Source organism: Melanerpes formicivorus, unplaced genomic scaffold (genome assembly GCF_026170545.1).
Source record: "Melanerpes formicivorus ecotype bairdi unplaced genomic scaffold, bMelFor1.0.p_v2 SCAF_1, whole genome shotgun sequence".
Taxonomy (NCBI): Eukaryota; Metazoa; Chordata; class Aves; order Piciformes; family Picidae; genus Melanerpes; species Melanerpes formicivorus.
In genome coordinates this window covers 25,128,560-25,151,435 of record NW_027142353.1, presented here as the reverse complement: position 1 = coordinate 25,151,435, position 22,876 = coordinate 25,128,560, and the positions used below count along the sequence as shown (strand labels likewise).

General features: G+C 41.9%; 1 protein-coding gene across 2 annotated transcripts in view; it reads left to right on the top strand.

Moving 5' to 3' along the window:
- SH3RF3 (SH3 domain containing ring finger 3) overlaps positions 1–22,876 on the top strand; it is a 297,393-nt gene that overhangs the window by 266,030 nt on the left and 8,487 nt on the right. For both annotated transcript variants that reach the window (XM_068137394.1, XM_068137405.1), the window contains exon 9: positions 14,184–14,521. In XM_068137394.1, coding sequence (XP_067993495.1) covers positions 14,184–14,521 — 338 coding nt within the window. The remainder of the gene's footprint in view (positions 1–14,183; positions 14,522–22,876) is intronic.

Here is a 22,876-nt window from a genome sequence, read left to right as displayed (position 1 = left end):
GCAGATCCTATCAACACAGTGATGCCATCTGTGGCAAGGGAAATGCATACGCTAGGCTTTGATCAGAACATAAAAGAGAGAACTGATTTTCTAACTTCTAAATTTTTTCAGGATAGGTTTTATATCTAAGCCAGATAACCCCTGGTTGACAGGCTTAGATGCAGCCTGAATGAGACATCCGGCTGGCCAGCAGGAGTCACACAGGGAAGTTAGAAAGGATCATGGCCTCCTAGGCCTGGGGTGGGTTTCCATTCACCAGACATGAGAAAGTGAAATGTATGCCAACTACCTACTACTGATACCTGTCTAACTTTTCTTCTGATCATTCAGTTAAGATAATTCCACAACTTCTCTGAACAACCTATTCCTGTCCTTCATATTTCCAAGGCCAGAAAATTCCCTATTATCCCTCCTGAATCTTTTATGATTACAGATGAATATTGCTTCTTCATGTCCTGCTCCAGATGATCAACTGATCAGCATTCTCCTGACAGTTTTCCATGTAGTAGAGAACTAATATGTTCAGTTCTCAAGAATTCTCTTCTTTCAATGTCACTGAGCCTAGTTCCTAGCTTTTCTGCACAGATAATGCTTTCTAGGTTGTGCTTTCATCTCTCCTCTTGGCAGTCTTCAGCTTGCTAGGGTCTTAAAGAGCAGTGTCCCAGAGCAGAGTTTTACTGAGACCTTGTTAGTGCCAATTAAGATGGAATAAATACTTTCTATGGCTGACATATAAGACATTTATTAATATGTTATTTGATATGACTTAATGGCCATGGTGTTCTTAGGTTAACAGCTGGTCTCAATGATCTTAGAGGTCTCTTCCAACAAAAACAATTCTATGATTCATACAGGGTCCAACAGTTTCAAAGCAGTTCCAGTTCAGAGCCCAGAGGTTCTGCCCAGTTCCTTTGGGCCAGCAACTGAATATTTATTTACACAGCACCAAGGACCAACAAAACATCATATTGCCTGCTCTGCTACGGGAAGATTGTCAGATACATCAAAACAATCATAGCATAGGAGCTTGAAGAGAAGTCATGATTGCTTAAGTAATGGACTCCTAATTCTGTTATCTTTATAGGCAGACACATTCCAATCAACCACAATCAAACTGAAGATGAGACAATTCTGTCAGTGTTTACCCAGCTTGTTTTACTAACGTGAAAATAAAAAAGGCTGTCAGTCTGTACAGACCATCAGTCAATCAACTACTGTGGTCAAGGGGAAATCTTCTTGCACTGTTATCTGACTTGTGTAAAGCATTTTTCCACCTTGTCTCTGGTAGATGGGCCGGGAGATAGACTGTTATGACAATGCTGTAATTTCTGCTCCAGTGCAGTACTCATTTTTTCTTTGTATACCATCATTTTTAGATGTGATATGTATGTGACTAACATCTTCAGAGTCATTTTGAGCTGGTGTGTTAAAATTGACCATTTCTTGCTCTCAGCTGGCAAGATCCACTCTTTATTTCAGGTCACATTGACATGTTCTGCATGAATCAACTAGCTGGCAGAGTAAAAAGGAATATGCTGTATTTGTGTTATCATTGATAATTATTTTTGCAGTAGTCACATGTGAAAACATCAACCAGATGTCACTGCCTCATTGCTCAGCATGCTCCAGACAAGCAACAAATTTGTGGCCAGAGAGCTCTTGAGGTTACAGATGTGACTGCCTGTGTAACCCATGTGAGATGCCACTCACTAGCTGCACCACTGAAATTGTCCTAACTTAGGCATAAAGCATGTCCTCAGACATCTAGGGTTACTAAAATCAGCTTAAGCCTGACATTTGGGCTATCATGTTTTGTCTTACAGTTGGGGTAGGATGAGGAAGTGGAGAATATTGGCTTAGGTGGTACACATGACAAGAGGTGATTAGTTAAATCAGTGCATCTTGGTTGCATTTAAATATATGGTCATACCTACAGGTCATCTGTCAAGGAAAAAGAATTGGATAAAACAGATAAAGGAAGGCAAAGCAGAACAGAAGGATAGAACTGCAATGTAAAACTAAGCTTAGTGCGAGAGGAATAAAAGCCATAGTGCTATTGACTCCCCTTCCCTACTTACACCCTAGCTGTTCCCTTTAGTTAGCTCTGTTTTTCATTCATGATCCTTCTTGCTCGGCTCTTTAATTTAAGAAGGGGGAAATTTATATTCCTAAAGACCTGACTCTAGGTAGTGTAAGGGCATTGAGTGTGTGTTTTTTAACACAGAGTCTTTGACAGTTCTATCTTTATTTTTTAGGTAGCAAAAAGATTATATTAAGAAAACGAGATGAAATAAAATTTTTACTGAAGAGAGGATGCTCTTATTACAAATGTTGTCAGGGCTTGATCAGCTTCTAGCAAGCTTTTTGCTACTGAAAGAGCTTGCTATTAATTACAGCCTGAGTGTTCTGACATTTGGAAAGCCAGAGTGCCTTGGTCACTTCATCAAAGAAATTGTCATTTACATGCTGGGGCATTCCTCTGATGCTGACAGCCACTTACTTTGCAGTTCTTTAAAATGATGCTGGGATTCTTTCTTCATTTTTCAAAGAGCATACAGGATCAATTGGTCCTGATAAGAGAAAGGGACTTCAGCCAGCTCATTGTGTTCCAGGAGTAATTCACAGGGCAACACTTGGAAATGTGGTAGGACTGAAAATGCCTGTAGCGCAGCTGACAGAGGAGGTCACAGATGCTTCAGTTGCTTTTCCCACAAAGCTGATGAACCATTTGTCATAACTGATAGCTACTCAGTACATCAGACAACATCTCTGTCCCTGTGCAGTGCTGATGGGTGCAGCGAGGCCTATGATGTCCATGGACACAGAGCACCTGGGATCCCCTGTAGCCTACAGGGGATGAAAGGCTGAGCTTCCCCTTACCCACAGAGAAGAAGCCACCAGCTTGAGTTTGTTGGCATTTCTCATCTATTAAAGTATTAAAGATACTATTAAAGTATCACTTGCCTTGTTTGAGACATGCTGTCATGAAGGCAGGAGGAAACAGAGGCAAGACCTGATATTTTTAGCGCCTGAAATAAATTACAAGTAATTTTTTGGGTGCTCAGATTTGATGCTGTGGGAGCTGCCAAAACTGGAGGGCAGCCTTCAGGAAGCATGAAGCGTTCATTCTCACAGCTTTAATGCTGTCAAGGACCTGCTTCTACATTGTCAGATCATTCAAGAACCATCAGGGTCCCTCTCATTTGGCCTCCTCACCCAGCTAAGGTTACCCCAGCAGCAGTGTGAAGCCCAGCTAATTTTCAGAAATATGTTGCCTGAGCAAGGGGAGCTTCTGCTTTCAGCACCTCCAGGCTACAGTTCATGCGGGTGTGGTATGTTCTGTCAGTCTTAGCTGACTCCTCAGACTCTAGCTAAATGTATGTTTTATGAACTGATAAAGTTTTTCTAGGAATTATTTCACTGGAACATGTTCCAGTGTCTAGTACACGCAAATCCTGGCAATTTTTCATTGTCCACAGACTTCCCCTTTTCTCTTCCATGGGGAATTGATTTTGAGAGAATTTACCTCCTGTGGTGCCTGAATTTTCCACAAGCAATCTTCCCTCTGAGTGCAGCCCAGTCCAATACCGTTTAGTTTGTGGGAACTGCTGAAATTACAGCCTGAGGTGGCAAAGCAGCCGAAACAGTATCAAACAAGCAGGGATACATCAGGGACAAGGGACAAGACCTCCACTAATCCAAACCTTTTACCTGTGTACTTCTACTTTCTGTAAGAATACAAGTCTCACTTGCCTGTCATTTAATAAGATTACTAAGCAAGACCAGGCAATTTTAGGTGTTTGCTTCTGAAATAAAATCCACCCCTTGTGAATGGGAGACCCAGAGCTAACTACACGTAAGATTAGAGTATGTCAAAGCACGTTGTAACTTCTGTCATTGATTTTCTCTTTCATTCACATGTTCAATGAGTGAGCTTGCTCTGGCTTTCTGCAAAATGTGAGTGTGGCTCCTGGTGCTCCCCAGGACCAATAAATCTTTTTCACTTCCTTCTGAGAGACAAGGAGCAGGAAGCTAACAGTCAGTCTAAATCACATTATTTAAAAACACTAATTCTAATCAGTTTCTCTAGCAGTTCATGTATTTTCTCATTTCAGGATCCCGTGCTGTCAGTAAACCTGTGATGGATTCTCATATAGTTTGAGTAAATTAACCAAGGTTTTAGAAGGATGTTCATACTCTGTCCAGCTGTTTTGCTTAACTTCTCTGGAAAGCATAGTTAGTCTTTCACAGTTACCTAAATCATCTAGTCATAACTGATTTATAATAACACAAAGTTTTGACATTTGCTGGGCTTCAGTTTAGGGTAGGTCTTCAAGACAGGTTGTATCATTATATGGGAGACCCCCATGGCAGCTCCAAGAAAGCCTTAGTATGTACAAAGGCAGTGCAATGACAGGTTAGGAAGCAATATGGGTGCTGGGAGGCAATAGGGTCTTGTCAGCCCCATCGTCAGTACATTTGTGGATCCCTAGTGCAGGATGAGCACTGCAGCCCTTGATCTACCATGCTTTACATAGCAGAGATGGAGCTGAAGAATGCAAATTGCAGTCGCAGGGCTGTGAAAATGCTCAGGGGTTGCAGTTCTCAACCTTTTGTGTCTCTTCCTTGGCTGACACTGCATCCTGCTGGCTGCCTTTTGCCCTCTCTCAGACCCCTGCATCTGAGGAAGTATATGCACAGCTGATTTCCCAAAGCTGGGAGGGCACAGGGGAGGACTCATTCCTGGCCTTGTCCTGTTTCCTATACTTTTGCCTGAATAGCTATTTTTAATTTTTTTTTTAATTATTATTATTTTCATCTTTTAATGATAGCAGTAATTCTCACTGTTTTTATGATCTCTTTATAGCAAGGTGAAGTCACCTTGTTTCATTTACCTGTTGCGACTTCCTGAAGTGGAAGTTGTATACATACCATTATTTTAATAGCCCTAGCTAGATCCGTTCTCCATTAATTTGTCTAATCCACTTTGAACCTGTTCAGACTTTTGGCTTCCACAATACTGTGTAACGTTAGTCTCCATTTAACTATGTGTTGGATGAAAAAGTGCTTCCTTTATTTTACTTTTGACCATTTGCCTGATAATCTCCTTATGTTTCCCCTAATTCCTGCATTGTGGGAATTAACCAATCTCTTCCCAAGTTAACTTCTCTGCGCAGGCAAGGACTTTATAGGTCACTATCATATTTCCTGTTAGTTGTCTGCTTTCCACATGGGCATCTCCAATGCACAAGAGTTGTTCCCCAACTCTCATGGTCCTCACTGCCCTTCTCTGTGCTTTTCACAGCTTTACAATATGCTATTCTAGCTGCAGTGGCCAGACCAGGACACCGGGCTCAGGAAAGCAGGCATAGAAGGGCAAGAGGACACAGTCTCAGGCTGTGCCAGGGGAGGTTCAGGTTGGATGTTAGGAAGAAGTTCTATACAGAAAGAGTGATTGCGCTATGGAATGGGTTGCCCGGGGAGGTGGTGGAGTCACCGTCATTGAAGGTGTTCAGAAGGAGACTTGATGGGGTGCTTGGTGCCATGGGTTAGCTGTTTGGGTGGGTTGGATTGGTTGATGGGTTGGACACGATGATCTTGAAGGTCTCTTCCAACCTGGTTTGGTTTATTCTAATAAAGGTTTATTCTTGTGCTGCTGTTTTCTACATATGTTTTTACCTCTTTCTCTACACCTTTCCTAACAATTCAACTTTTTCTCCTTTGCCTTTTTGATACCGCTGAGCAACAACTTTTAGGACTGACTCCCTCTCTATGTGAAAATAGGCAGTTTACATGCAATAGTAGCATGGCAATACCTGGGATTTGTATTCCCAGAGTGAACACTGCATTCGAGTTTTGGGCCATTTGATAACAGGCATTATTTTTTGCTAAGTATGGAGGTTTATTAACTCTAAGGCTCTTGCTGTGTACTGGAATTCATAATTCCCATTTAATGTAGGTGTAGAATTAAGTGCCTGGAAAACAGGATTCAGGAAATCTGACAAGCAGAACAAGTGTCTCTGTCAGCAGGAGATACAGGAAAGGGAAGGATGCCTTAGATCTTGTTTTTTCACTCTGAGGGAGTTACCTACTTTCACTTGGGATTCATGGCATGTACCCAACTCTGCAGGGTGCCAAGATTTCCTTCCAGAAATAAAGGGTGAAGATTTCTTATATGACTGAGCAGGAACTCTTGTCAATGCTTGGGCATCTCAGACTTGAGACATTTGCATGTAACTCCTTGACTGAGTTTTCTCCCGAGATGAGATGGAAGCCCACCTCCCCCAAGGAAAACATGCATGCTTTACACCTCTCTTTATAAGCTTTGCAGAGGGCAGGAGGGCAAAGAAGAGATCTCAATGCTTTGTACTGAAGTTCCCTTACTTGTAGGGTAATCAAACATGATGAGTGACAAAGGGAAGTAAATGTCAAGTATGTACAAGGATATCATGCCTATTTTCCTTTTTTATGTCCCCAAAGAGTTTGCTCAATTGAAGAGGGAGACTAAAATCAGGACTAAAACACATCCATTTGAACTTAGTTCTAGAGATAGTGGCTGCTTGGAAATAGATTGAAATGTTGCCATGGGTTTCATGAAAATCATGGTTTCATCATCTTTGGTGTTGTCCTTGCATTTCACTTTAATCAGTACATGAACTTGAGTTACTTTATCAGGGTAGTAGTTTTCAGTTCCCTGGTGCTCTGTTTCAGCTGTTTCATCTTTGTTTCCCATTGAAAACTGTTACCAGGCCATGGAGTCATTTGTGTTTCTTAACAACTTTCCATCCTTTCCATAACTGTCGCCTATTCCCTGCATATCAGAGCAGGAAAACCAATGAAATATAAAACTGTCAGCAATGAAATATAAAACTATCATCTTCTCTCTCCATCAAGCACAGGAAAAAGACAATCTTAGTGTAGCAGATCATCTGTTCCTCAGTTCACCATTATTCATGTTAGTGTTCCTTTTACTTTCAGTCTGTTATGAATTCAGCAGCCTCCAGGAAGCTCAATAGCTGAGACTCTCTGCTTCATCTTCAGATTCTCTTTTTTCCTTTGAGCTAGCCTTTAATTTTGTTCCAGTGTTTGAAGGATCTAATATTCCATCTAAATTGAATATTCAAATATATTTTTAGATTTCCTCTTTATCTCTTTTAGTAGTCTCTAGAGCCTTGCTTCCGCCCCAGTTCAACAAAAGCACATGATGAAGTGCCTGTGTGTTTTGCTGTACTGGGACCTGAACACGAGTTTCTTTTTCTCAGTTCTGTTTCCAAAATATTTGAAATTCCCTATAAGGTCTAACTGCCTTTGTTTGTTTTTTTTTTTGCCATGGCTTTAATATTAACTTTTTTTTAAATTAATAACCATAAGTCATGCTTGGATGTTGCTGTCACTGGAGTTATAAAGCTAAAGATATTATGATCCTAAAATCCTTTTTGTTGTTGTTTTGGTGGTGGTGGTTTTGGTTTTGTTGTTGTTCCTTGCCATGTAACTTGTATATGAGAGTTACAATAATAGACTTCTGGGCAGAAGCAAGTATTTTGTCAAGTACTGCCACACATACTCAACTAGTCTACCCACAAAATTGGAATTGTGTAGTAAGTAATTACTGTTGACTTGTTCAGTATGTCACCTATACCTCTTGAGAAATAGTGACAAAATGTAAATGATAAATTCATATCCAAAGACATCCCAGAACTGCAGCTTTCCTTTGAGGTGATGCTGGTTTGGTATTTGTGCTTTTAAAATAATTATCAAACTCTCCAGCAAAACGATTTTACAGATTTAAAAAGCCTGAATAGCTTTTCTCTTAAAAAACATCATCCAAAATACCATCTACTCCTTCAGTGCAAACATCAGATGCCAGCAGCCAGGTTAGAATCAGAATGAAAATGCTCTACCCTCCAGACACTAACTTAAATTAACTGAAACAAGTACTGACCATGTTGAACAAGCAATAAAAGTGGTGATTTGAGGGTACTGACTGATAGAGAAGTCCCTCCTTTGTCCTGTAGGGACAGCATTTAAACAGTTTAATTTCTCTTTTCTTCATTTACAAATGAAACCTTTTTTCTCCCTTTGACTCTCTTATCTATTGATGTAACTGATGTTTTGTGAGAAATTACCTCATTTCCATGACTGAAGCCAGTATTTCTATCAGCTTGCAGTGAGGTTACCTCATTTATTTAACGATAGGTAGGAAATGAGGTATTAGGAGATGCAGATGAAGAAAAATAAACCAGAATTTTCTATTTATTAAGTTGGTTTAAAAAAAAAATAAAAATCTGCATTAATATAGCCAGTACATATAATTGGTATTTGGATTATGGCATGATTATTACTCTTCAGACAGGGGACTCCGTTATCACTCAGTCATCAACAAAGTAGCTGCATTCTGTGCTCATCTCTGAAACTGAAAGTGGAGCTGGTTATTATCTTCAAGTGGGGTTATTAATGAGGGGGAAAATCATCTCAAATCACTGAGAAGCAAAATATTTCAACATTTACATATTTGAGACTTTAATTTTGATCTAATCCTTCATAGGCTCTTAAGATCAGATTGTATTCACTTTTCCAAATGTTCCCACAGTGACAGATCAAGGGGAACCTGCACCTGTCCAAGTGCTGGCCTCTCCAGGTGTGTCCTTCAGTCACAGAAATACTGTCCACTCCATCCTTCTGCTACCAGAGACTGATGTCCACTGAGATTCCTTCATGCTACTCTGTAGGAGCAGAGTCTCAAACATGGGCTTCACTAGAGAAATAAGATATTATTACCTGCCTATATTGTCTGTTTTCATGGTCCTTTCTTTTTTCTTTTCTGGAAACAGACTGAGATTTCTTTGAACACACTAATTTCACTCTTTTGCTTTTTTTTGAACAAGATATTGATCCTCATGGAATTAGTGGTTTGGAATTTTTGACTCTGAACCTCCTAGAATAAAACAACACAAAGGTGGTGATTTAGATTCGTTAAAACATGTGGACAGTAACCAGGAGATGAAAGAAGTGCTGTCCATAGTATGAAACTATCCATCAACAGATGTGAAGGTCAAGCCCTGGTGGATTTAGGAGGTAGGGACATGAAATACAGTTTGCAGTCAGTTGGAAATACAGCTACTAGACAAAGAAAACTCAGTAATTGCACAGCTGTTTCAGTAGGTTGCAGATTTCCTAGAAAACAACAAAATAGCCATCTGTGAATAGAAAAAAAAGTAAACATTGTTATTGTTATTATTATTATTATTATTCAAAAACTTAATTCCTGAAAGTCATCAGATGTCTCTTTGGAAAACCTAGAGTCTGTAACCAACCAATGCAGATTTCTCTTACGGAATTTGTGCCCATTAATGACTCATTGATTTACAGTGAAACTGATGAAGAAAGCACTGTCTTGGACAGCCACATAAATATTGAATTAATTTCTTGTGAAGGATGACTGCTATTATACTAAATATTAAATGAATTCATAATACTTGGACATTTGCAATAAATCACTACTGGGAATGCAGACAAACATTCCATTCCAAATCTTTGCTTTTTTAAAATATTAAAGACTTAAAGACTTAGAAAAAGACTGGTGGCTCTCAAAGAAAAGTACAGCTTGGTAACAGTGGAGTCATTAATGATTTCCTATGGCACAAGAGTTCCAACTTAGTTCCCTTTTACAGGTGGGGGGAGGCCTGGAGAAGAGGAGGCTCAGGGGAGACCTCATTGCTGCCTACAACTACCTGAAGGGTGGTTGTAGCCAGGTGGGAGTTGGTCTCTTCTCTCAGGCAACCAGCACTAGAACGAGAGGACACAGTCTCAAGCTGCACCAGGGGAGGTTTAGGCTGGATGTGAGGAGAAAGTTCTTCACTGAGAGTCGTTCACTATTGGAATGGGCTGGTCAGGGAGGTGGTGGAGTCACCGTCCCTGGAGGGGTTCAAGAGGGGATTGGACGTGGCACTTGGTGCCATGGTCTAGTCATGAGGTCTGTGGTGACAGGTTGGACTCGATGATCTTTGAGGTCTCTTCCAACCTTGGTGATACTGTGATACTGTGAGGCATGAAGGGGTTTAGGCTGAATTACAGGAGCTTCAAACCCAATCTGTTTCTCATGAGAGACATCATAGTAAATTATCAGTTCCTGACAGTCCTTGTTTTGCCTGAAGTACACTGAGCAGCATTGGCAGAGGATCTTGCAATGTGATACTAGAAGACTAGCCAACATGGATTTAGGAAGGGCAGGTCCTGCCTGACCAACCTGATCTCCTTCTATGATCAGGTGACCTCACTGGTGGATGTGGGGAAGGCTGTGGATGTAGTCTACCTGGACTTCAGTGAGGCCTTTGATACCATCCCCCAGAGCAAACTCCTGGACAAGCTGGCAGCTTATGGCTTGGACAGGAGCACTCTGTGCTGGGTTAGGAATTGGTTGGAGGGCCAAGCCCAGAGAGTGGTGGTGAATGGTGCCACATCCAGCTGGCAGCCAGGCACTGGTGGTGTCCCCCAGGGATCAGTGCTGGGCCCCATGCTCTTTAATATCTTTACTGATGATCTGGATGAGGGCATTGAGTCCATCATCAGTAAATTTGCAGACAACACCAAGAAGCTGGGGGAAGATGTTGATCTGTTAGAGGGTAGAAGGGCTCTGCAGAGGGACCTTGACAGGTTGGACAGATGGGCAGAGTCGAGCATGATGGCATTTAACACATCCAAGTGCCAGGTGCTGCACTTTGGCCACAACAACCCCATGCAGTGCTACAGGCTGGGGTCGGAGTGGCTGGAGAGCGGCCAGGCAGAGAGGGACCTGGGGGTACTGGTTGACAGCTGGATGAACATGAGCCTGCAGTGTGCCCAGGTGGCCAAGGGGGCGAATGGCATCTTGGCCTGCATCAGAAGTAGTGTGGTCAGCAGGAGCAGGGAAGTTATTCTGCCCCTGTACACTGCACTAGTTAGGCCACACCTTGAGTACTGTGTCCAGGCTCAAGGTGAGGAGAAAGTTCTTCCCAGAAAGAGTAATTGGCCATTGGAATGTGCTGCCCAGGGAGGTGGTGGAGTCACCATCCTTGGAGGTGTTCAAAAAAGGATTGGACATGGCACTTGAAGCCATGGTTTAGTTAGTCATGAGGTGTTGGATGACAGGTTGGACTTGATGATCTTTGAGGTCTTTTCCAACCTTATTGATTCTATGATTTTATGTTTCTGTGACTGAGAGCATTTGCCAGACTCAAAGGAAGAAAAAGCTGCATGCAATATCTAATCTCCAGGCACCCAAAATGGTTAGTATCAGTTCACCTCTAAATATCTTGCCCAGGGCCATGAAGGAAAGGATGAAACTCCTCAGATTTTGACTAGTAGATCCTGGCTTAACAATAGAAATAAGCCATCTTCTCTCTTTAGATAATGCAGCTCTTAGTCTGAAAAGTTTAGTAAAATGTTTAGTGGACTAAGAAGGGCTAAAAAATTGATTCTTATTTATCTTTTTTTTTTTTCTTTCTTTCTTTTTTTTTTTCCTTTTTGTTAAAGCAGAATAAAGGTTGTATCAGCAAGGTCATTCTAGCTCTGTTATATGGGGGATAGAGGTCTGAATGTTAAAATTCATGCCAGGACTAACCATGTAGAGGGGAAACTGTTCTTGTAAATAAAACTGAATGACTGTCAGACTCATCTGGGTTTTTTGTGTGCAGAGGGGTGTGAATACATGCATCTCCTTTCCAAAGACTTTTGCTTCTATGCCTTAAATGGTGTCTGTCACACAAGGTTTTTCTAATGAAAATTTGCCAAGGTATTTAAATTAGAGGCAAAAATTAGAAAAGCTGCTACCACATAAGAATATTAATTGTTCATTATACAGGGCTTTAGTTCACATAGTTACTTTGCATGTGCAAAGCTGCCAATTAAAGAGGCTCAGAGAGCTCACAGCTGCACAATAGCCGTTTCTCCAGAGCCTCACAATGGTTATTGTATTCTGTCACTGACCTTTAGACACCTTCAAACGCATATTGACACAGTATGCTGGGATCATTAGAGCTATTGTTTCAGTGCCCCACGGGGAGAGGAGAGCTTTGCAATTTTGAGATGTGCTTTAAAATTTGATATAATGATGACAGTAGTGATATTTCTTAATTAGAAAGTGAGAGGGAAATGCAAGTATTTTTCTGGTGCTTCAGGTCAACTCCAACATGCACACCTACCACAGTTCCCATAATGGTTACACAAAAAACCCAACAACTGTTTATCAGGAGCATTTGGTCTCCTTTTCTATTGTTTCCAGGGGAATTTATTTATTTAGTGGTTTTGACCTGATGGTGCCATATGGTCAGCCTCCCTTAGCTCCCATGGATTCTGCCTGGATGAACATCTTGGCAGGACAGACCCTTTCATCCTTTAAGTGACAAATACCCTTTTAAACAGAGCATATAGTTGGAACCAGTGGTATGCAGGAGACTGGGCTCTGGAAGCATAGTTAAGACTCTTCAAAAATCAGCAGACATTGTCGCTGTAATAACAACTATGCTTCGTTCCAGCTTTTCTGTGTCTCAACATCTGCTCTATTCCTGTTTTCTTACCAGTCTGTGACAGCTAAAGAATGCAAACAAGAACTTTGAAAGCAGAGATATAAAACACTCCAAGTACATTTACTGTAGTAAATTCAAGCATCTTCTAAAAGCTTGTATTTATTTTATTGTAGCCCTCCTATTCTTTAAAGCTGCCTTGAGAAATTGTTTCAGCAGAGAGAACATAATAGAGCACCATTTTAAACCTTGCATGGGACATTTTGTCTGCAGAGAATAAATAAATTACTAGCTTGTATTTGCAAAGAAATGCTGCCTGAATATAGGGAGATAGTTCCTGTTCCATAAGCCTTGCAGTTGCTGAGTTTTTTTTAATCCCCTAGTATCCTATTATAGAATAAATTAACAGATATCGCTAAACTTCACAGCCCTGAGTCTCTGAAGACAGTCTTGGGTAATGGCTTGCACTTCTGATAGAAGAGGGAGAAATCTAGCAGGCCTTTTGCAAAACTTTTTGTGCTGTTAAAAAAGAATGGAAAATTTACTGCTGGTTGCAACTCTAACCTAGCACTGTGTGGCATGTACTGGAGGATGAACAGTTTCTGCACACAGTCGCCTCTACCAAAAAAACTTCCTAGTACTTGAGTGCAGCAGGATTTCTAACACTGCTATAAAACCTATGAGGTCAGATGTTTTTCTTCAATAATGCAGGTTGAATATTTTTTCCTTTTTTTCCTTTATCCTTTTTTTCTTTTTTTTTTTCCTTTTTTTCTTACTTCTTTTTTCCTTCTTTCCTTTTTTCTTTCTTTTTCCACCCTTTCTTTCCTTTTTTTTTCTTATTTTTCTTTTTTCCCTTCCCCCCCCCCCCTTTTTTTCACACATTAATTGAAAGGGTGCTGTTATCTTGTTTTCGTTCCTCTGTATCAGATACCCTCGCAGAACTTTGAAACCTCCCATGCACTGCCACTGCAATTGCCAATTGTGAATTTTGGGGTCTATCTTCAAACATCACAATGATATCTTTACCTTAACACAAGAGGAGAAGTGAACCGCTTCTTGGAGTTAAACAACAATAGATACAGCTCTGTGATGCAGAATGCAATGGGGAGCACACACTAGAAGGAGCTATCAAACCACTGTCTTGTGCCTCCATTCTCCCTACAGTAAATCTGCACTGGGAATAAACAAGGCAGCAGTGATAAGTGCAATGGGCTGGAATTTGAAATCTCTTCTCAGACCCTCATGCTTTCCCAGCAGAGATTTTTAGCCATCCAGGCTGATTTGTTATTTCTGGGGAACTTCTCTGAGAGACAGGATTCTTCTGGAAGAAACAGGGAAGTGCTGCTATTACTGCCTTCTTTGCATGGGAAATTTGTAGCTTTGCTGTCCCACTGTAACTGAACTCTTCCTTTCAAAAGGCACATGATCATTGCCTGGGTAGATTTGAAAATGGGAGATAATTTTTGCAGTATGTTAGGTCTTTACTGAAAGACTTGAAGCTGTGTTGGATGAGGAGGGATTTTCATTACCGCTGAAAGCTCTACTTTACTTGTGAAAGTTCTACCTCTAGTAACGGCAGTTTTGAGAGGTTTCCTGCCACACACATTGAGATTTTCCAAAAAAAAAAAAGAAGGGAATTGAAATGCCTGCTCACTGCCCATATTTCATTTGGTCCCTTTGCAGAAAGAGAAGAAGAGTGGGCTGCTGAAACTTCTAGCAGGAGCATCAACAAAAAAGAAGTCACGTTCTCCACCGTCTGTGTCCCCCACACATGACCCCCAGGCAGCCATCGAAGGAGTCCTGCAAGGGGCAGTGGGACCTGAGCTATCGTCCCTCTCCAGCCATGGCAGAGCTGGCTCATGTCCTATTGAGAGTGAAATGCAGGGAGCCATGGGGCTGGAGCCTCTGCACAGGAAAACAGGTTCCTTGGATTTGAATTTTTCCATCCCTTCTCCTGCCAGACAACCCCTCTCTTCCATGGCAGCTATTCGGCCAGAGCCCAAGCCTTTGCCTCGGGAAAGGTAAGCTGTGTATCTTCTGGCACTGCGTGCATTCTCAGGGAGCATTTGGAGGAGGACTGCAAGTTTACCTTGCTCAAGGGATGTTGCAGTTTTGGTGCTCTATGGATGGGTTGACAGTAGCTCAGCTCTTTTATAGGAAAATAGGGCTTCTGTGCATCTACCCATTGAAAACCGTTTGACACACAGTGCACATTTAATGTTCATTGATTTAAAAAGTGGTGAGCAGCACCTGTCCATGACACTGTACAGCTCTGGTCTAACTATGGAGAACAGCAATTCTTTCTCAGCCCAGAAAGCATGATTGCTGTTGCCAAAGGCCTCTTTTGAAGTAGGATCCTTATTTTAGTAAAATTGTGGAGTTATCATCTGATGCTTCCCTCCCTCCTTCCACCCCTTCCAACAGGGGTGATGTGCTTACTCAGCATGGCCCTTCCTGGCCTGATTTGCTATACCAGAGTGTTTCAAATTCTCCTTGTTTAGGATACTTACAGTTATTGCCACCTTCAGTGACCTGTTACCAATAAATAGAACTCATTTCTAGAGAGGAATGTACCAATGATTCTGAAGTTCATTTCAGCAGCCTGCTCTGCACCTTGATGCCTTAGAGTAACTGATCTTGCAAATCCAAAAAGAAAAAAGAAAAAACAATACAAAAGCAGATAGAAAGAGAGAGAACTGATTATAAACAGAAAAGACTGAGGTTTCCATGTGCAGAGTCTTATTGGCTCCAGGTAAATATTTTGTATGAGACTGCAATTTGAAGGCTGGGAAGGGAACAGAATGCAGTGATATAATATTATTGAAAAACTTTCCACCCAAAAAGTGATTGAGGAGAATATGTTTTTTACAAAAGCATGAAAGATTCTTCAAGAAGTAATCTAGGGAACTCTCTGGAGTTGATATTAAAAACCTTTTTTGGAGCAATAATAAAGTTACAGAAGTTGGAAAGAAACTATTTTTGTCTGAGTGTGTGGAAGAGACTGAAAGGAATGGACTGAGCAAACCACCTGATACTGAGCCCAGCTGGTGTCATGGAGCAGATGATGCAGGGCATAATAAAGGATAGTGCAGGACAGTTCCTAGCCTGTGCAATGTTTTACTGAATGCAGGTTGAAATTTGGTTGGAAAGGTAACAATGACCCTTCAATATACTTAAACTTTTCTAAGGCATCTGGTTTGTTACCATAAATGCCTCACTGAGTAAACTGTGCACAACTGATACAAACTGATTCGTTGTTATCAAATGTAACTCCCAACCAGAAATGACTGGGAGATGATTGTATATGTATGCAGTGGAGCCCAGCAAGCATTGGGTCTTGGAGCTGCACTGTCCAGCATAAAGTCTTTGCTGTTGCAGAACAGAGGACTGAAGTGGGAGGTGGGTAATGAAGAAAGTAGGCCTGCTGGCAGAGAGCTAATTCAATGCACTGCTAAGGAGAACACATTAACAGCGTATTTCACAAGAGCCAAATCTCAGGCGAAGTGGGCTGGCCTCAAAGAAGCATCATATGGGCAATGGAAGATTTTAAATAATATACTTGCAGGGAGCTCTGGCACGCCTAGTAAAAAGCAGGAACAGCTTAGTAACAGCATGTGAGAGGCTATGAACAGGACAGACATAGGAATATTTTTACCCTGGGCTGGGTGTTTTGTCTAAAAGAGATGCTGTTGTTCAAGTGCGGCTGTTCAGCTTGAAGCAGAAATAAATACAGGCAAGTCCTTCAGCACTGTAATGAAGGCGGTGAGAGCAGATTATCGCAGCAGTCTCTTGTCCTTAAAATCCATGAAAAAGCAATTTAGTCAAAGGGGTGAAAATGCAATCCCTATTTAGGCACACTTAATTTGGTCTACATCAGTGTAGATTAATGCTGTAAGAAAAGCTAAATCAATATAAACCAGATTTAGCCCCAGTGTAACTAAATCGGTGGAGTGATGCACCTTTAGTTAAATGTAGCCACGAAATGATGCTGGGAAGAGCACACCCTGATATCTCCAGAGCTGGTTGTTGAGGTGCTGCTCTCAAAGCCTTACTGTAGAGAAGCCCAAATGCATTAATATGCCAGGGCTACTTCCATATACTAAAAATTCTGCAATTCACCTCAGGATGGTCTGGATAGTGAAACATTTAACTGATGAGAATTCTAAGTGGCAGAAGAGAAACAGAAGGACATGTGTTAGTTGCATCTGCTCACCCATGCTGGAATCAGGAGTAAATAGATTTAGACTGCTGAAACTGAGTAAATACTTCCAATTGCAGTATATGTTGATAAGGAACTGACTCTGATTTTAAGCTTTTTAATTCCTGAGTCTTAAATCCGAAAATAAGCTATAATTGAAGTAACCCTAATTATACACAGCAGGCAAGATTCTCTAATTGATTTATGAATTAACTTCCCTATCATTGGTGTATCTCTTTCCTTAACTGATCATATGGGGCTTTTTCATGCCCATAATAGGAAATATTAATTACCTTCATGCACTAGGAAGAATAATGCTTAGACCTGGAATAATCTGAGCAGATACGTTAAACACTTGTCTCCTACAAATTCATCCCACATCCATCTGTGCTCATTAAATCATCAAATCACTCAGAAGTACCAAATTATATTATTTTAAAACAAATTATGGTTTTCAAACCACTTGTTCTTTTCACATCTGGCAACAGAGGAGCTCGCATTCAACATCACTCAGCTCCCTGTTTTGCTTGTTTGCATTTTGGTGCATTTCATCTGCACAGTAGGAGCAATTCTCTGAGAAAGAAAAGGGAGGGGGGGAGGGGTAAAGGTTAGATAAACAGATTCAGATGCTGGATGAAATTTTTAAAAGCTGCAAGGCATTTTGGTGCACTTAGCTGTACTTGGCTTTCTGTCTCTCAACGCCCATCTGTGTGCGCAGAGACGGAGAAAGGTTGGAAGAAGTAGCACATTCCTTAATATTTACGGCATTCGGAATGAGGCTCATGCCAGCAGCAGAGAACCGCTGCTTCTCCCACAGACGCTGGCTTGCAGCTCCAGCGCTCACCGCATGCAGGCTACTGATCAAAGGCGAGCAGTCATGCCGCTAGCCATAGCGGAGGTGCGTTAAAAGGCTCTGATTGCTTTCAGTTCGACACTCAAGATTTAGAGGAAGAATTGCCTATTCTGCTGCCTGACAGCCCAGCCCTTTGTGGAAGTTGCAGCCAGTCAGACAGGAAGGTGAAGTGAACTTCGGTCTCTTAGAGATGCTGATAATGTTTATGTTCTCATTTGTTATGCACGAGGACAGCGAGAAAAAGGATTATTTCATCTTAACCTACTTGCTATTCCAAAACCTCGTTATGGATGACTGGATCAGAAGGGAAATTGTTCCTATCTCTCCTGTCATTTAGCCTTGACATGAAACTGGTTTTCTGGGATAGTTAGTGCTCATCTCTGCCTTCTGGGTGTAGTTTCCTGCTATTAATTTATAAAACCACCTTCCTTCAGCTGCTTGGACTGCTATAAAGCATCCAGCAGTCCAAGCAGCAGAGTAGAGAAATTTCCCAGGTGGTGCCCTTGTCACTTTATGTTGCAGTGATTGACTGCCGAGTGAATAGCTCGTCAGGCTGCATGCACCCCACATGCTCTTTTCCACCTATTGCTCTATCCAGTTTCTGCTGGTGCAAGAAACAAAACCAGTACAGGGATGCACTATGGTGACGCAGGGCCTTGGGACAGAGATTTGCACACATCCTACTGATGCTGTTGGTTCATGTGGGAGAGGGGTGTGCTGCCTGCCTAGAAGCACCAAAGCAAAATACTTTCCTTGCCACCCTCTTCAAGAAAATATGACTGTACATTAAGCAAAACAGGAGAGTTGAGTGTGTATGTGTGTGCGTGTCTGTGAATCATGCTCCCCTTGCTGCCTGGCACTGTTCCCAGATGTGAACTTGAGTAAAACATGTCACGCATTGTTGACTCTTTTACAGTAACTGGCACTAATTCTGCCATCTTATATTCTGCAGTCCTACACAGACTTACTGTCATGACTGGCATGTCTGTGCCATGTTCCTATGATTTTTGTGGAACCTTTAAGGAAGTTGTAACCACAGCAGCAATGCTGAATAAGATGGGAGCAGTGAGTCTGACCTTTAAAATAGATCCCTCCACATTTTTCTGTACCCTTTCTACAAATCACTGCCACAGTCAAAATTGAGCTCCCAATTCAAGGAAGCATTCAAGCATGTGCTTAATGCTCATTGACTTCATTTTTGCTGCACACATGCATCTTCTTTGCCAAAAGGGAAAGCAAAGGAAGGAGATTTAATTTCCTGGAAAGTGATACTAGAAAAATGACCCCAGGAATAAGTTATGACTGAACAGTGACAGGTATGCACCTGATTAAGCATTTCTTTGACTAGTGCTATCTGCCTTAGGACTGAGAAACTAGAATTAACTATCTCAGAAATTGAATCTTGCAATATTTCCAGCAGAAGGGTAAAAGATCCAACTGAGTTTTGTTCTTCTAAGGCTGCTTACTCAGACACTGTAACATGGTGAAGCGAGTTCTGCACTGTAGCCTGCTGAGCTGCTTTGCAGGTCTCCACAATCTGCCAGTAAAAGAATGGAGAAATAGTTTCACCAGTAAACAAGTGCAATGACCTTATTACCAACTGTCTGTCTCGACATGAAACTGTGTCTCACTTACACACAAGGGACCTGTTGGAGTCTCAGGAGTGGACTCCTGAAACCTGTCCTTTGAGAAACAGAAATTTGCATTAGGCATTCAAATGCAAGCACTCTAGAAGGGACTGGAGAACAGCCCTGCAGTCCCAATTTGCCTCATTGTGTATTTGTTTCTCTAAGTTTCTCTAGCTCCATCAGTGTCCTGGATGCACGTATTTACTCAATGAGCAGTATTTGTTTAATTTTTTCCCTCAGTGTCCAGGCCTGAGCCCAGGTATTAATTACTGATAAGTTCTTATCAATACTGTTCAGTGCCTGTCTATGCATGCTGACAGAGAGCCTATATGAGTAATTTGTACTAGACAACTGACTCCTACGCAGCTGGGGTGCATGAAATGAGTCTCACTCTGTGGAAAAGTGTGGCAGGAGGCTCTGCAGCTGCAGGAGTAAGAAAAGCCACATTCCCCACACCAGTGAGTTTTACTGTGGTAACTTGCTAGAGATCTTCCAACCTTTGCAAAAGATGGAGTGGCTTTGGCAGCCACACATTTCTTCCATGTCAAAGCTTTGACTCAAGTCCAGTACAGGACATCTTGTGCACTGAACAAGACAGGCACACTATGGGAAAAAGAGACTGCAGTCATGTAATGAAAGATTATATTGCATACAAGCAAAAATTAAGTCATGGACAATTTTAGTTGCCTGTTTCTTCATCTCAGATTCATGGGGGTGAAACATTCCTATTCTGTTAAGGTAGTGGCTGACTTCATACGTCCACATACATGACATTTTTAATCAGCTTGCTCTTTTAAAGGAAACAAACCCAAAACTTCTATCATGTAACCTCTATTTGAGATTAGGAGTCTTAGCTGTACCTTCCAGATACCTGCAGCAGAAAAATGAGAGGTAGGTGGAAAAGGTGTTTCTTTGACTGCAAAGATGTGCTGTGAAGACATGGGACAGTGGGATCCCCAAGTTTCTGCTGACAGCAGGGGGATAGGGGTGATAGACCTATTACCATCTCTCAGTGAGTTAATTACACCTCAGCACCCGTGACAGTATCTACCTGTGTTGTTTCCTGCCCCACAGGATGCCATGTCCCAGCCAAAGGCTCTCTCTCACCAAGGTTCTTTGCTCTCCCAGACTCAGCTGTGGAAAGTTGCCCCACTTCAGCATTCATACCCACACCTCCTGCCAGGACTTCTTCCAGTTTTCATGGTGGTCCTGTTTCCCCCTCAACTCCTAGCTTTTCTCCCATCAGAATCCCTCTTCCTTCACATTCTCTCCCCCAGCTTTACCCCACTCTCCCAACTCCCTGAAATTTCCCTGTCCATGCAAACCCTGTCACACATCCTTGCTGGTACTACTTACAGCCTCTCCTCATGTATTCCCTCTTGAGCACAGAGAACCCTCACAGGTCACTGCCCATCCTGGACAGTCCCCTCCAGGATGAATGCCACAGCAACCAGCAGTGGGAAAGTCCAGCATGGAGTTTGTGCCTTGAGAGAAAAAGAGGAAAACAAAAATAATCCTATTGCTAGGAAAGGATGAGAAATACAACATTTGAGGTCTCAGAGACACTGGAGCATGAATTAGAGATTTTAGCTTAAGTGCTTGTACAAGCCTCTGCTAAGCATGTACCATTCTGAGACAGTGTGAATGCTTTTAACCTGGCCAAGAGCAGGTGATTTTGTGAAAGAACACCATCCATGACAGGCCGGTGGGGCCACAGGACAGATTTTTGCTCTCAAGTATGGGGAGCTGAAAGAAATTTGTGGAAGCCCTTGTCATGGCTGGTGGTGCTACAAAAACCCTTGCACTATTCTTGGAGGTGATGAGACCATTTGTGCTCAGTGTGAGGCTCCCAGACTTGACACAGTCAACTGCTTTGTCGAGTTTGGGCTAAAATAGCAGAATTGTGACTATCTGAGGGTACAATTCACAACAGAAAATACCAAACATTGTTATCAGTAGGCACAGGTGGCTGTCACACTTGTCATAATGATTGTTGTCTCGCTAATTAGCATTTGACAAAGCTGTGATTTAGAGGTATAATGTGACACAGGAAAAAAGAGAGAGAGAGAGAGAGAGATGTCTCTGAGATTCATCTAAAATGCCTGTGAGTAGTTTGGTGCCAGAAAACCTACAATTTTGCACTAGCTTCTCAAAGAAGGGACAAAGGGGGACATGAAAAGGAGGCATATAAATAGAATTACACAGGGTTGCCTTTTTGGGAGTGAGGGAGGATGTCTAGGAGAAGAGATCTCTTCTGCCAAAAAAATATGGTTATTAGATGATTCATAATTCAGTTCCAAAAGATAAACTGGGCTGAGATGCCACCTGGAGGTCTGGAGGGGCATCACAGCAGCGGTGCCGTGCTGCTGCCCACAGCAGCCCTCACTAGGCTGCCTCTCCCAGGCCCTGTTCAAAAGCCTCTCAAAAGAAAAAGTACAGCATCTTTTTCCATCTCTCACGGAGGACCTCCTAACCAGTTTGGAAGGTCTTTCGTATCTAAGATTTTGTGTTTTCATCAAAAAGGTTTTGATACTAGCTGTCCTATGAGGTACATACATTTAAACTGCTTTAATTTGGGATTTCCTTAAATGGGAACAATTGCTTAATTTACTATTGCAGCAGCTGAGATTAATTTTTCTAAATCTCTAAGGAGATGCCGTGTAGAACTCCTTTTGTGATGACGGGCACATTCCAGCTGAGCACAGTCACCTCCCTCCTTGTGAACCATTTATGGACTAGCTGCTCCTCACACCTAGGATGTAGACTGGCTTTACAAGGATGGCTTTATGCTTAAGGTATTGGCATGAGTGTTGGCAGTCCCAGCACGTCTGACCCTGACCAAGATGCTATCTTTTTCTGTGTTTCTCTTTCCTGATGTGCCAAAAATGTCTGAGAGCACCTCCACACCACTTGACTAATGTTGAGGTATGGCTGCCTTCTTTCCAAAGCCTCATGAGATCCTGGTGCAGAGCTCCAGTGCACTGTGATTGTGCATAGAGTTCTGAGATCTGAAACATGGCATCATCTTAGCTAAAATTTTTTCTCTGTGATAATTTAATTAATCAACACTGCAGCAGAGTGTTTGAAATAATGTGTGCATTCATTTGCATAATGGCTCTAATTGGCAAAGCTTCATAGTAGAAGTGTAACAGTTCCACAGATAATAGCACGATAGACCATTTTCCTGCAGCCAGCTGGCAGCACACATTTCAGCCTCTGTTATTTGCTTTTCCACAGAGGAAGGAAGTGACAAGTAGATTTATTGACCGAGGGACAGAGGTGACCATCAGATTTTTGATGGCACTAGAACATATATATTTTCTACATGACTGTGTTGCTGTGTTAATATAAAAAGGCTGTAGTTAAGTTTTAGAGCAGAACCTTGCTCTAAACTCCAAGTGGAGCTTAATGCTTTTCCAAGGAACAGGATGTTTGGCAATGTCCAAACATAGAGCCAAAACTGGTATTTTCACTGTCACGTCAAAGTAGAGTCCCTAGTTTCAGAACCACAGACACTAGGTACCTGGCCAGCACCAGAAAAGAAAATCAGTGACTGCCACTAGAGAGCCCCTTGCTTTGGTACCATCTCACTGGGAATGGCCTCAGGGAGTGGTCCAGAGCCTCCAGGGCACGTTGAAGTTAGTCATCAGGTACAGAATGTTGTTGTAAAAAAATATTTGCCTTGTAACAAACATGA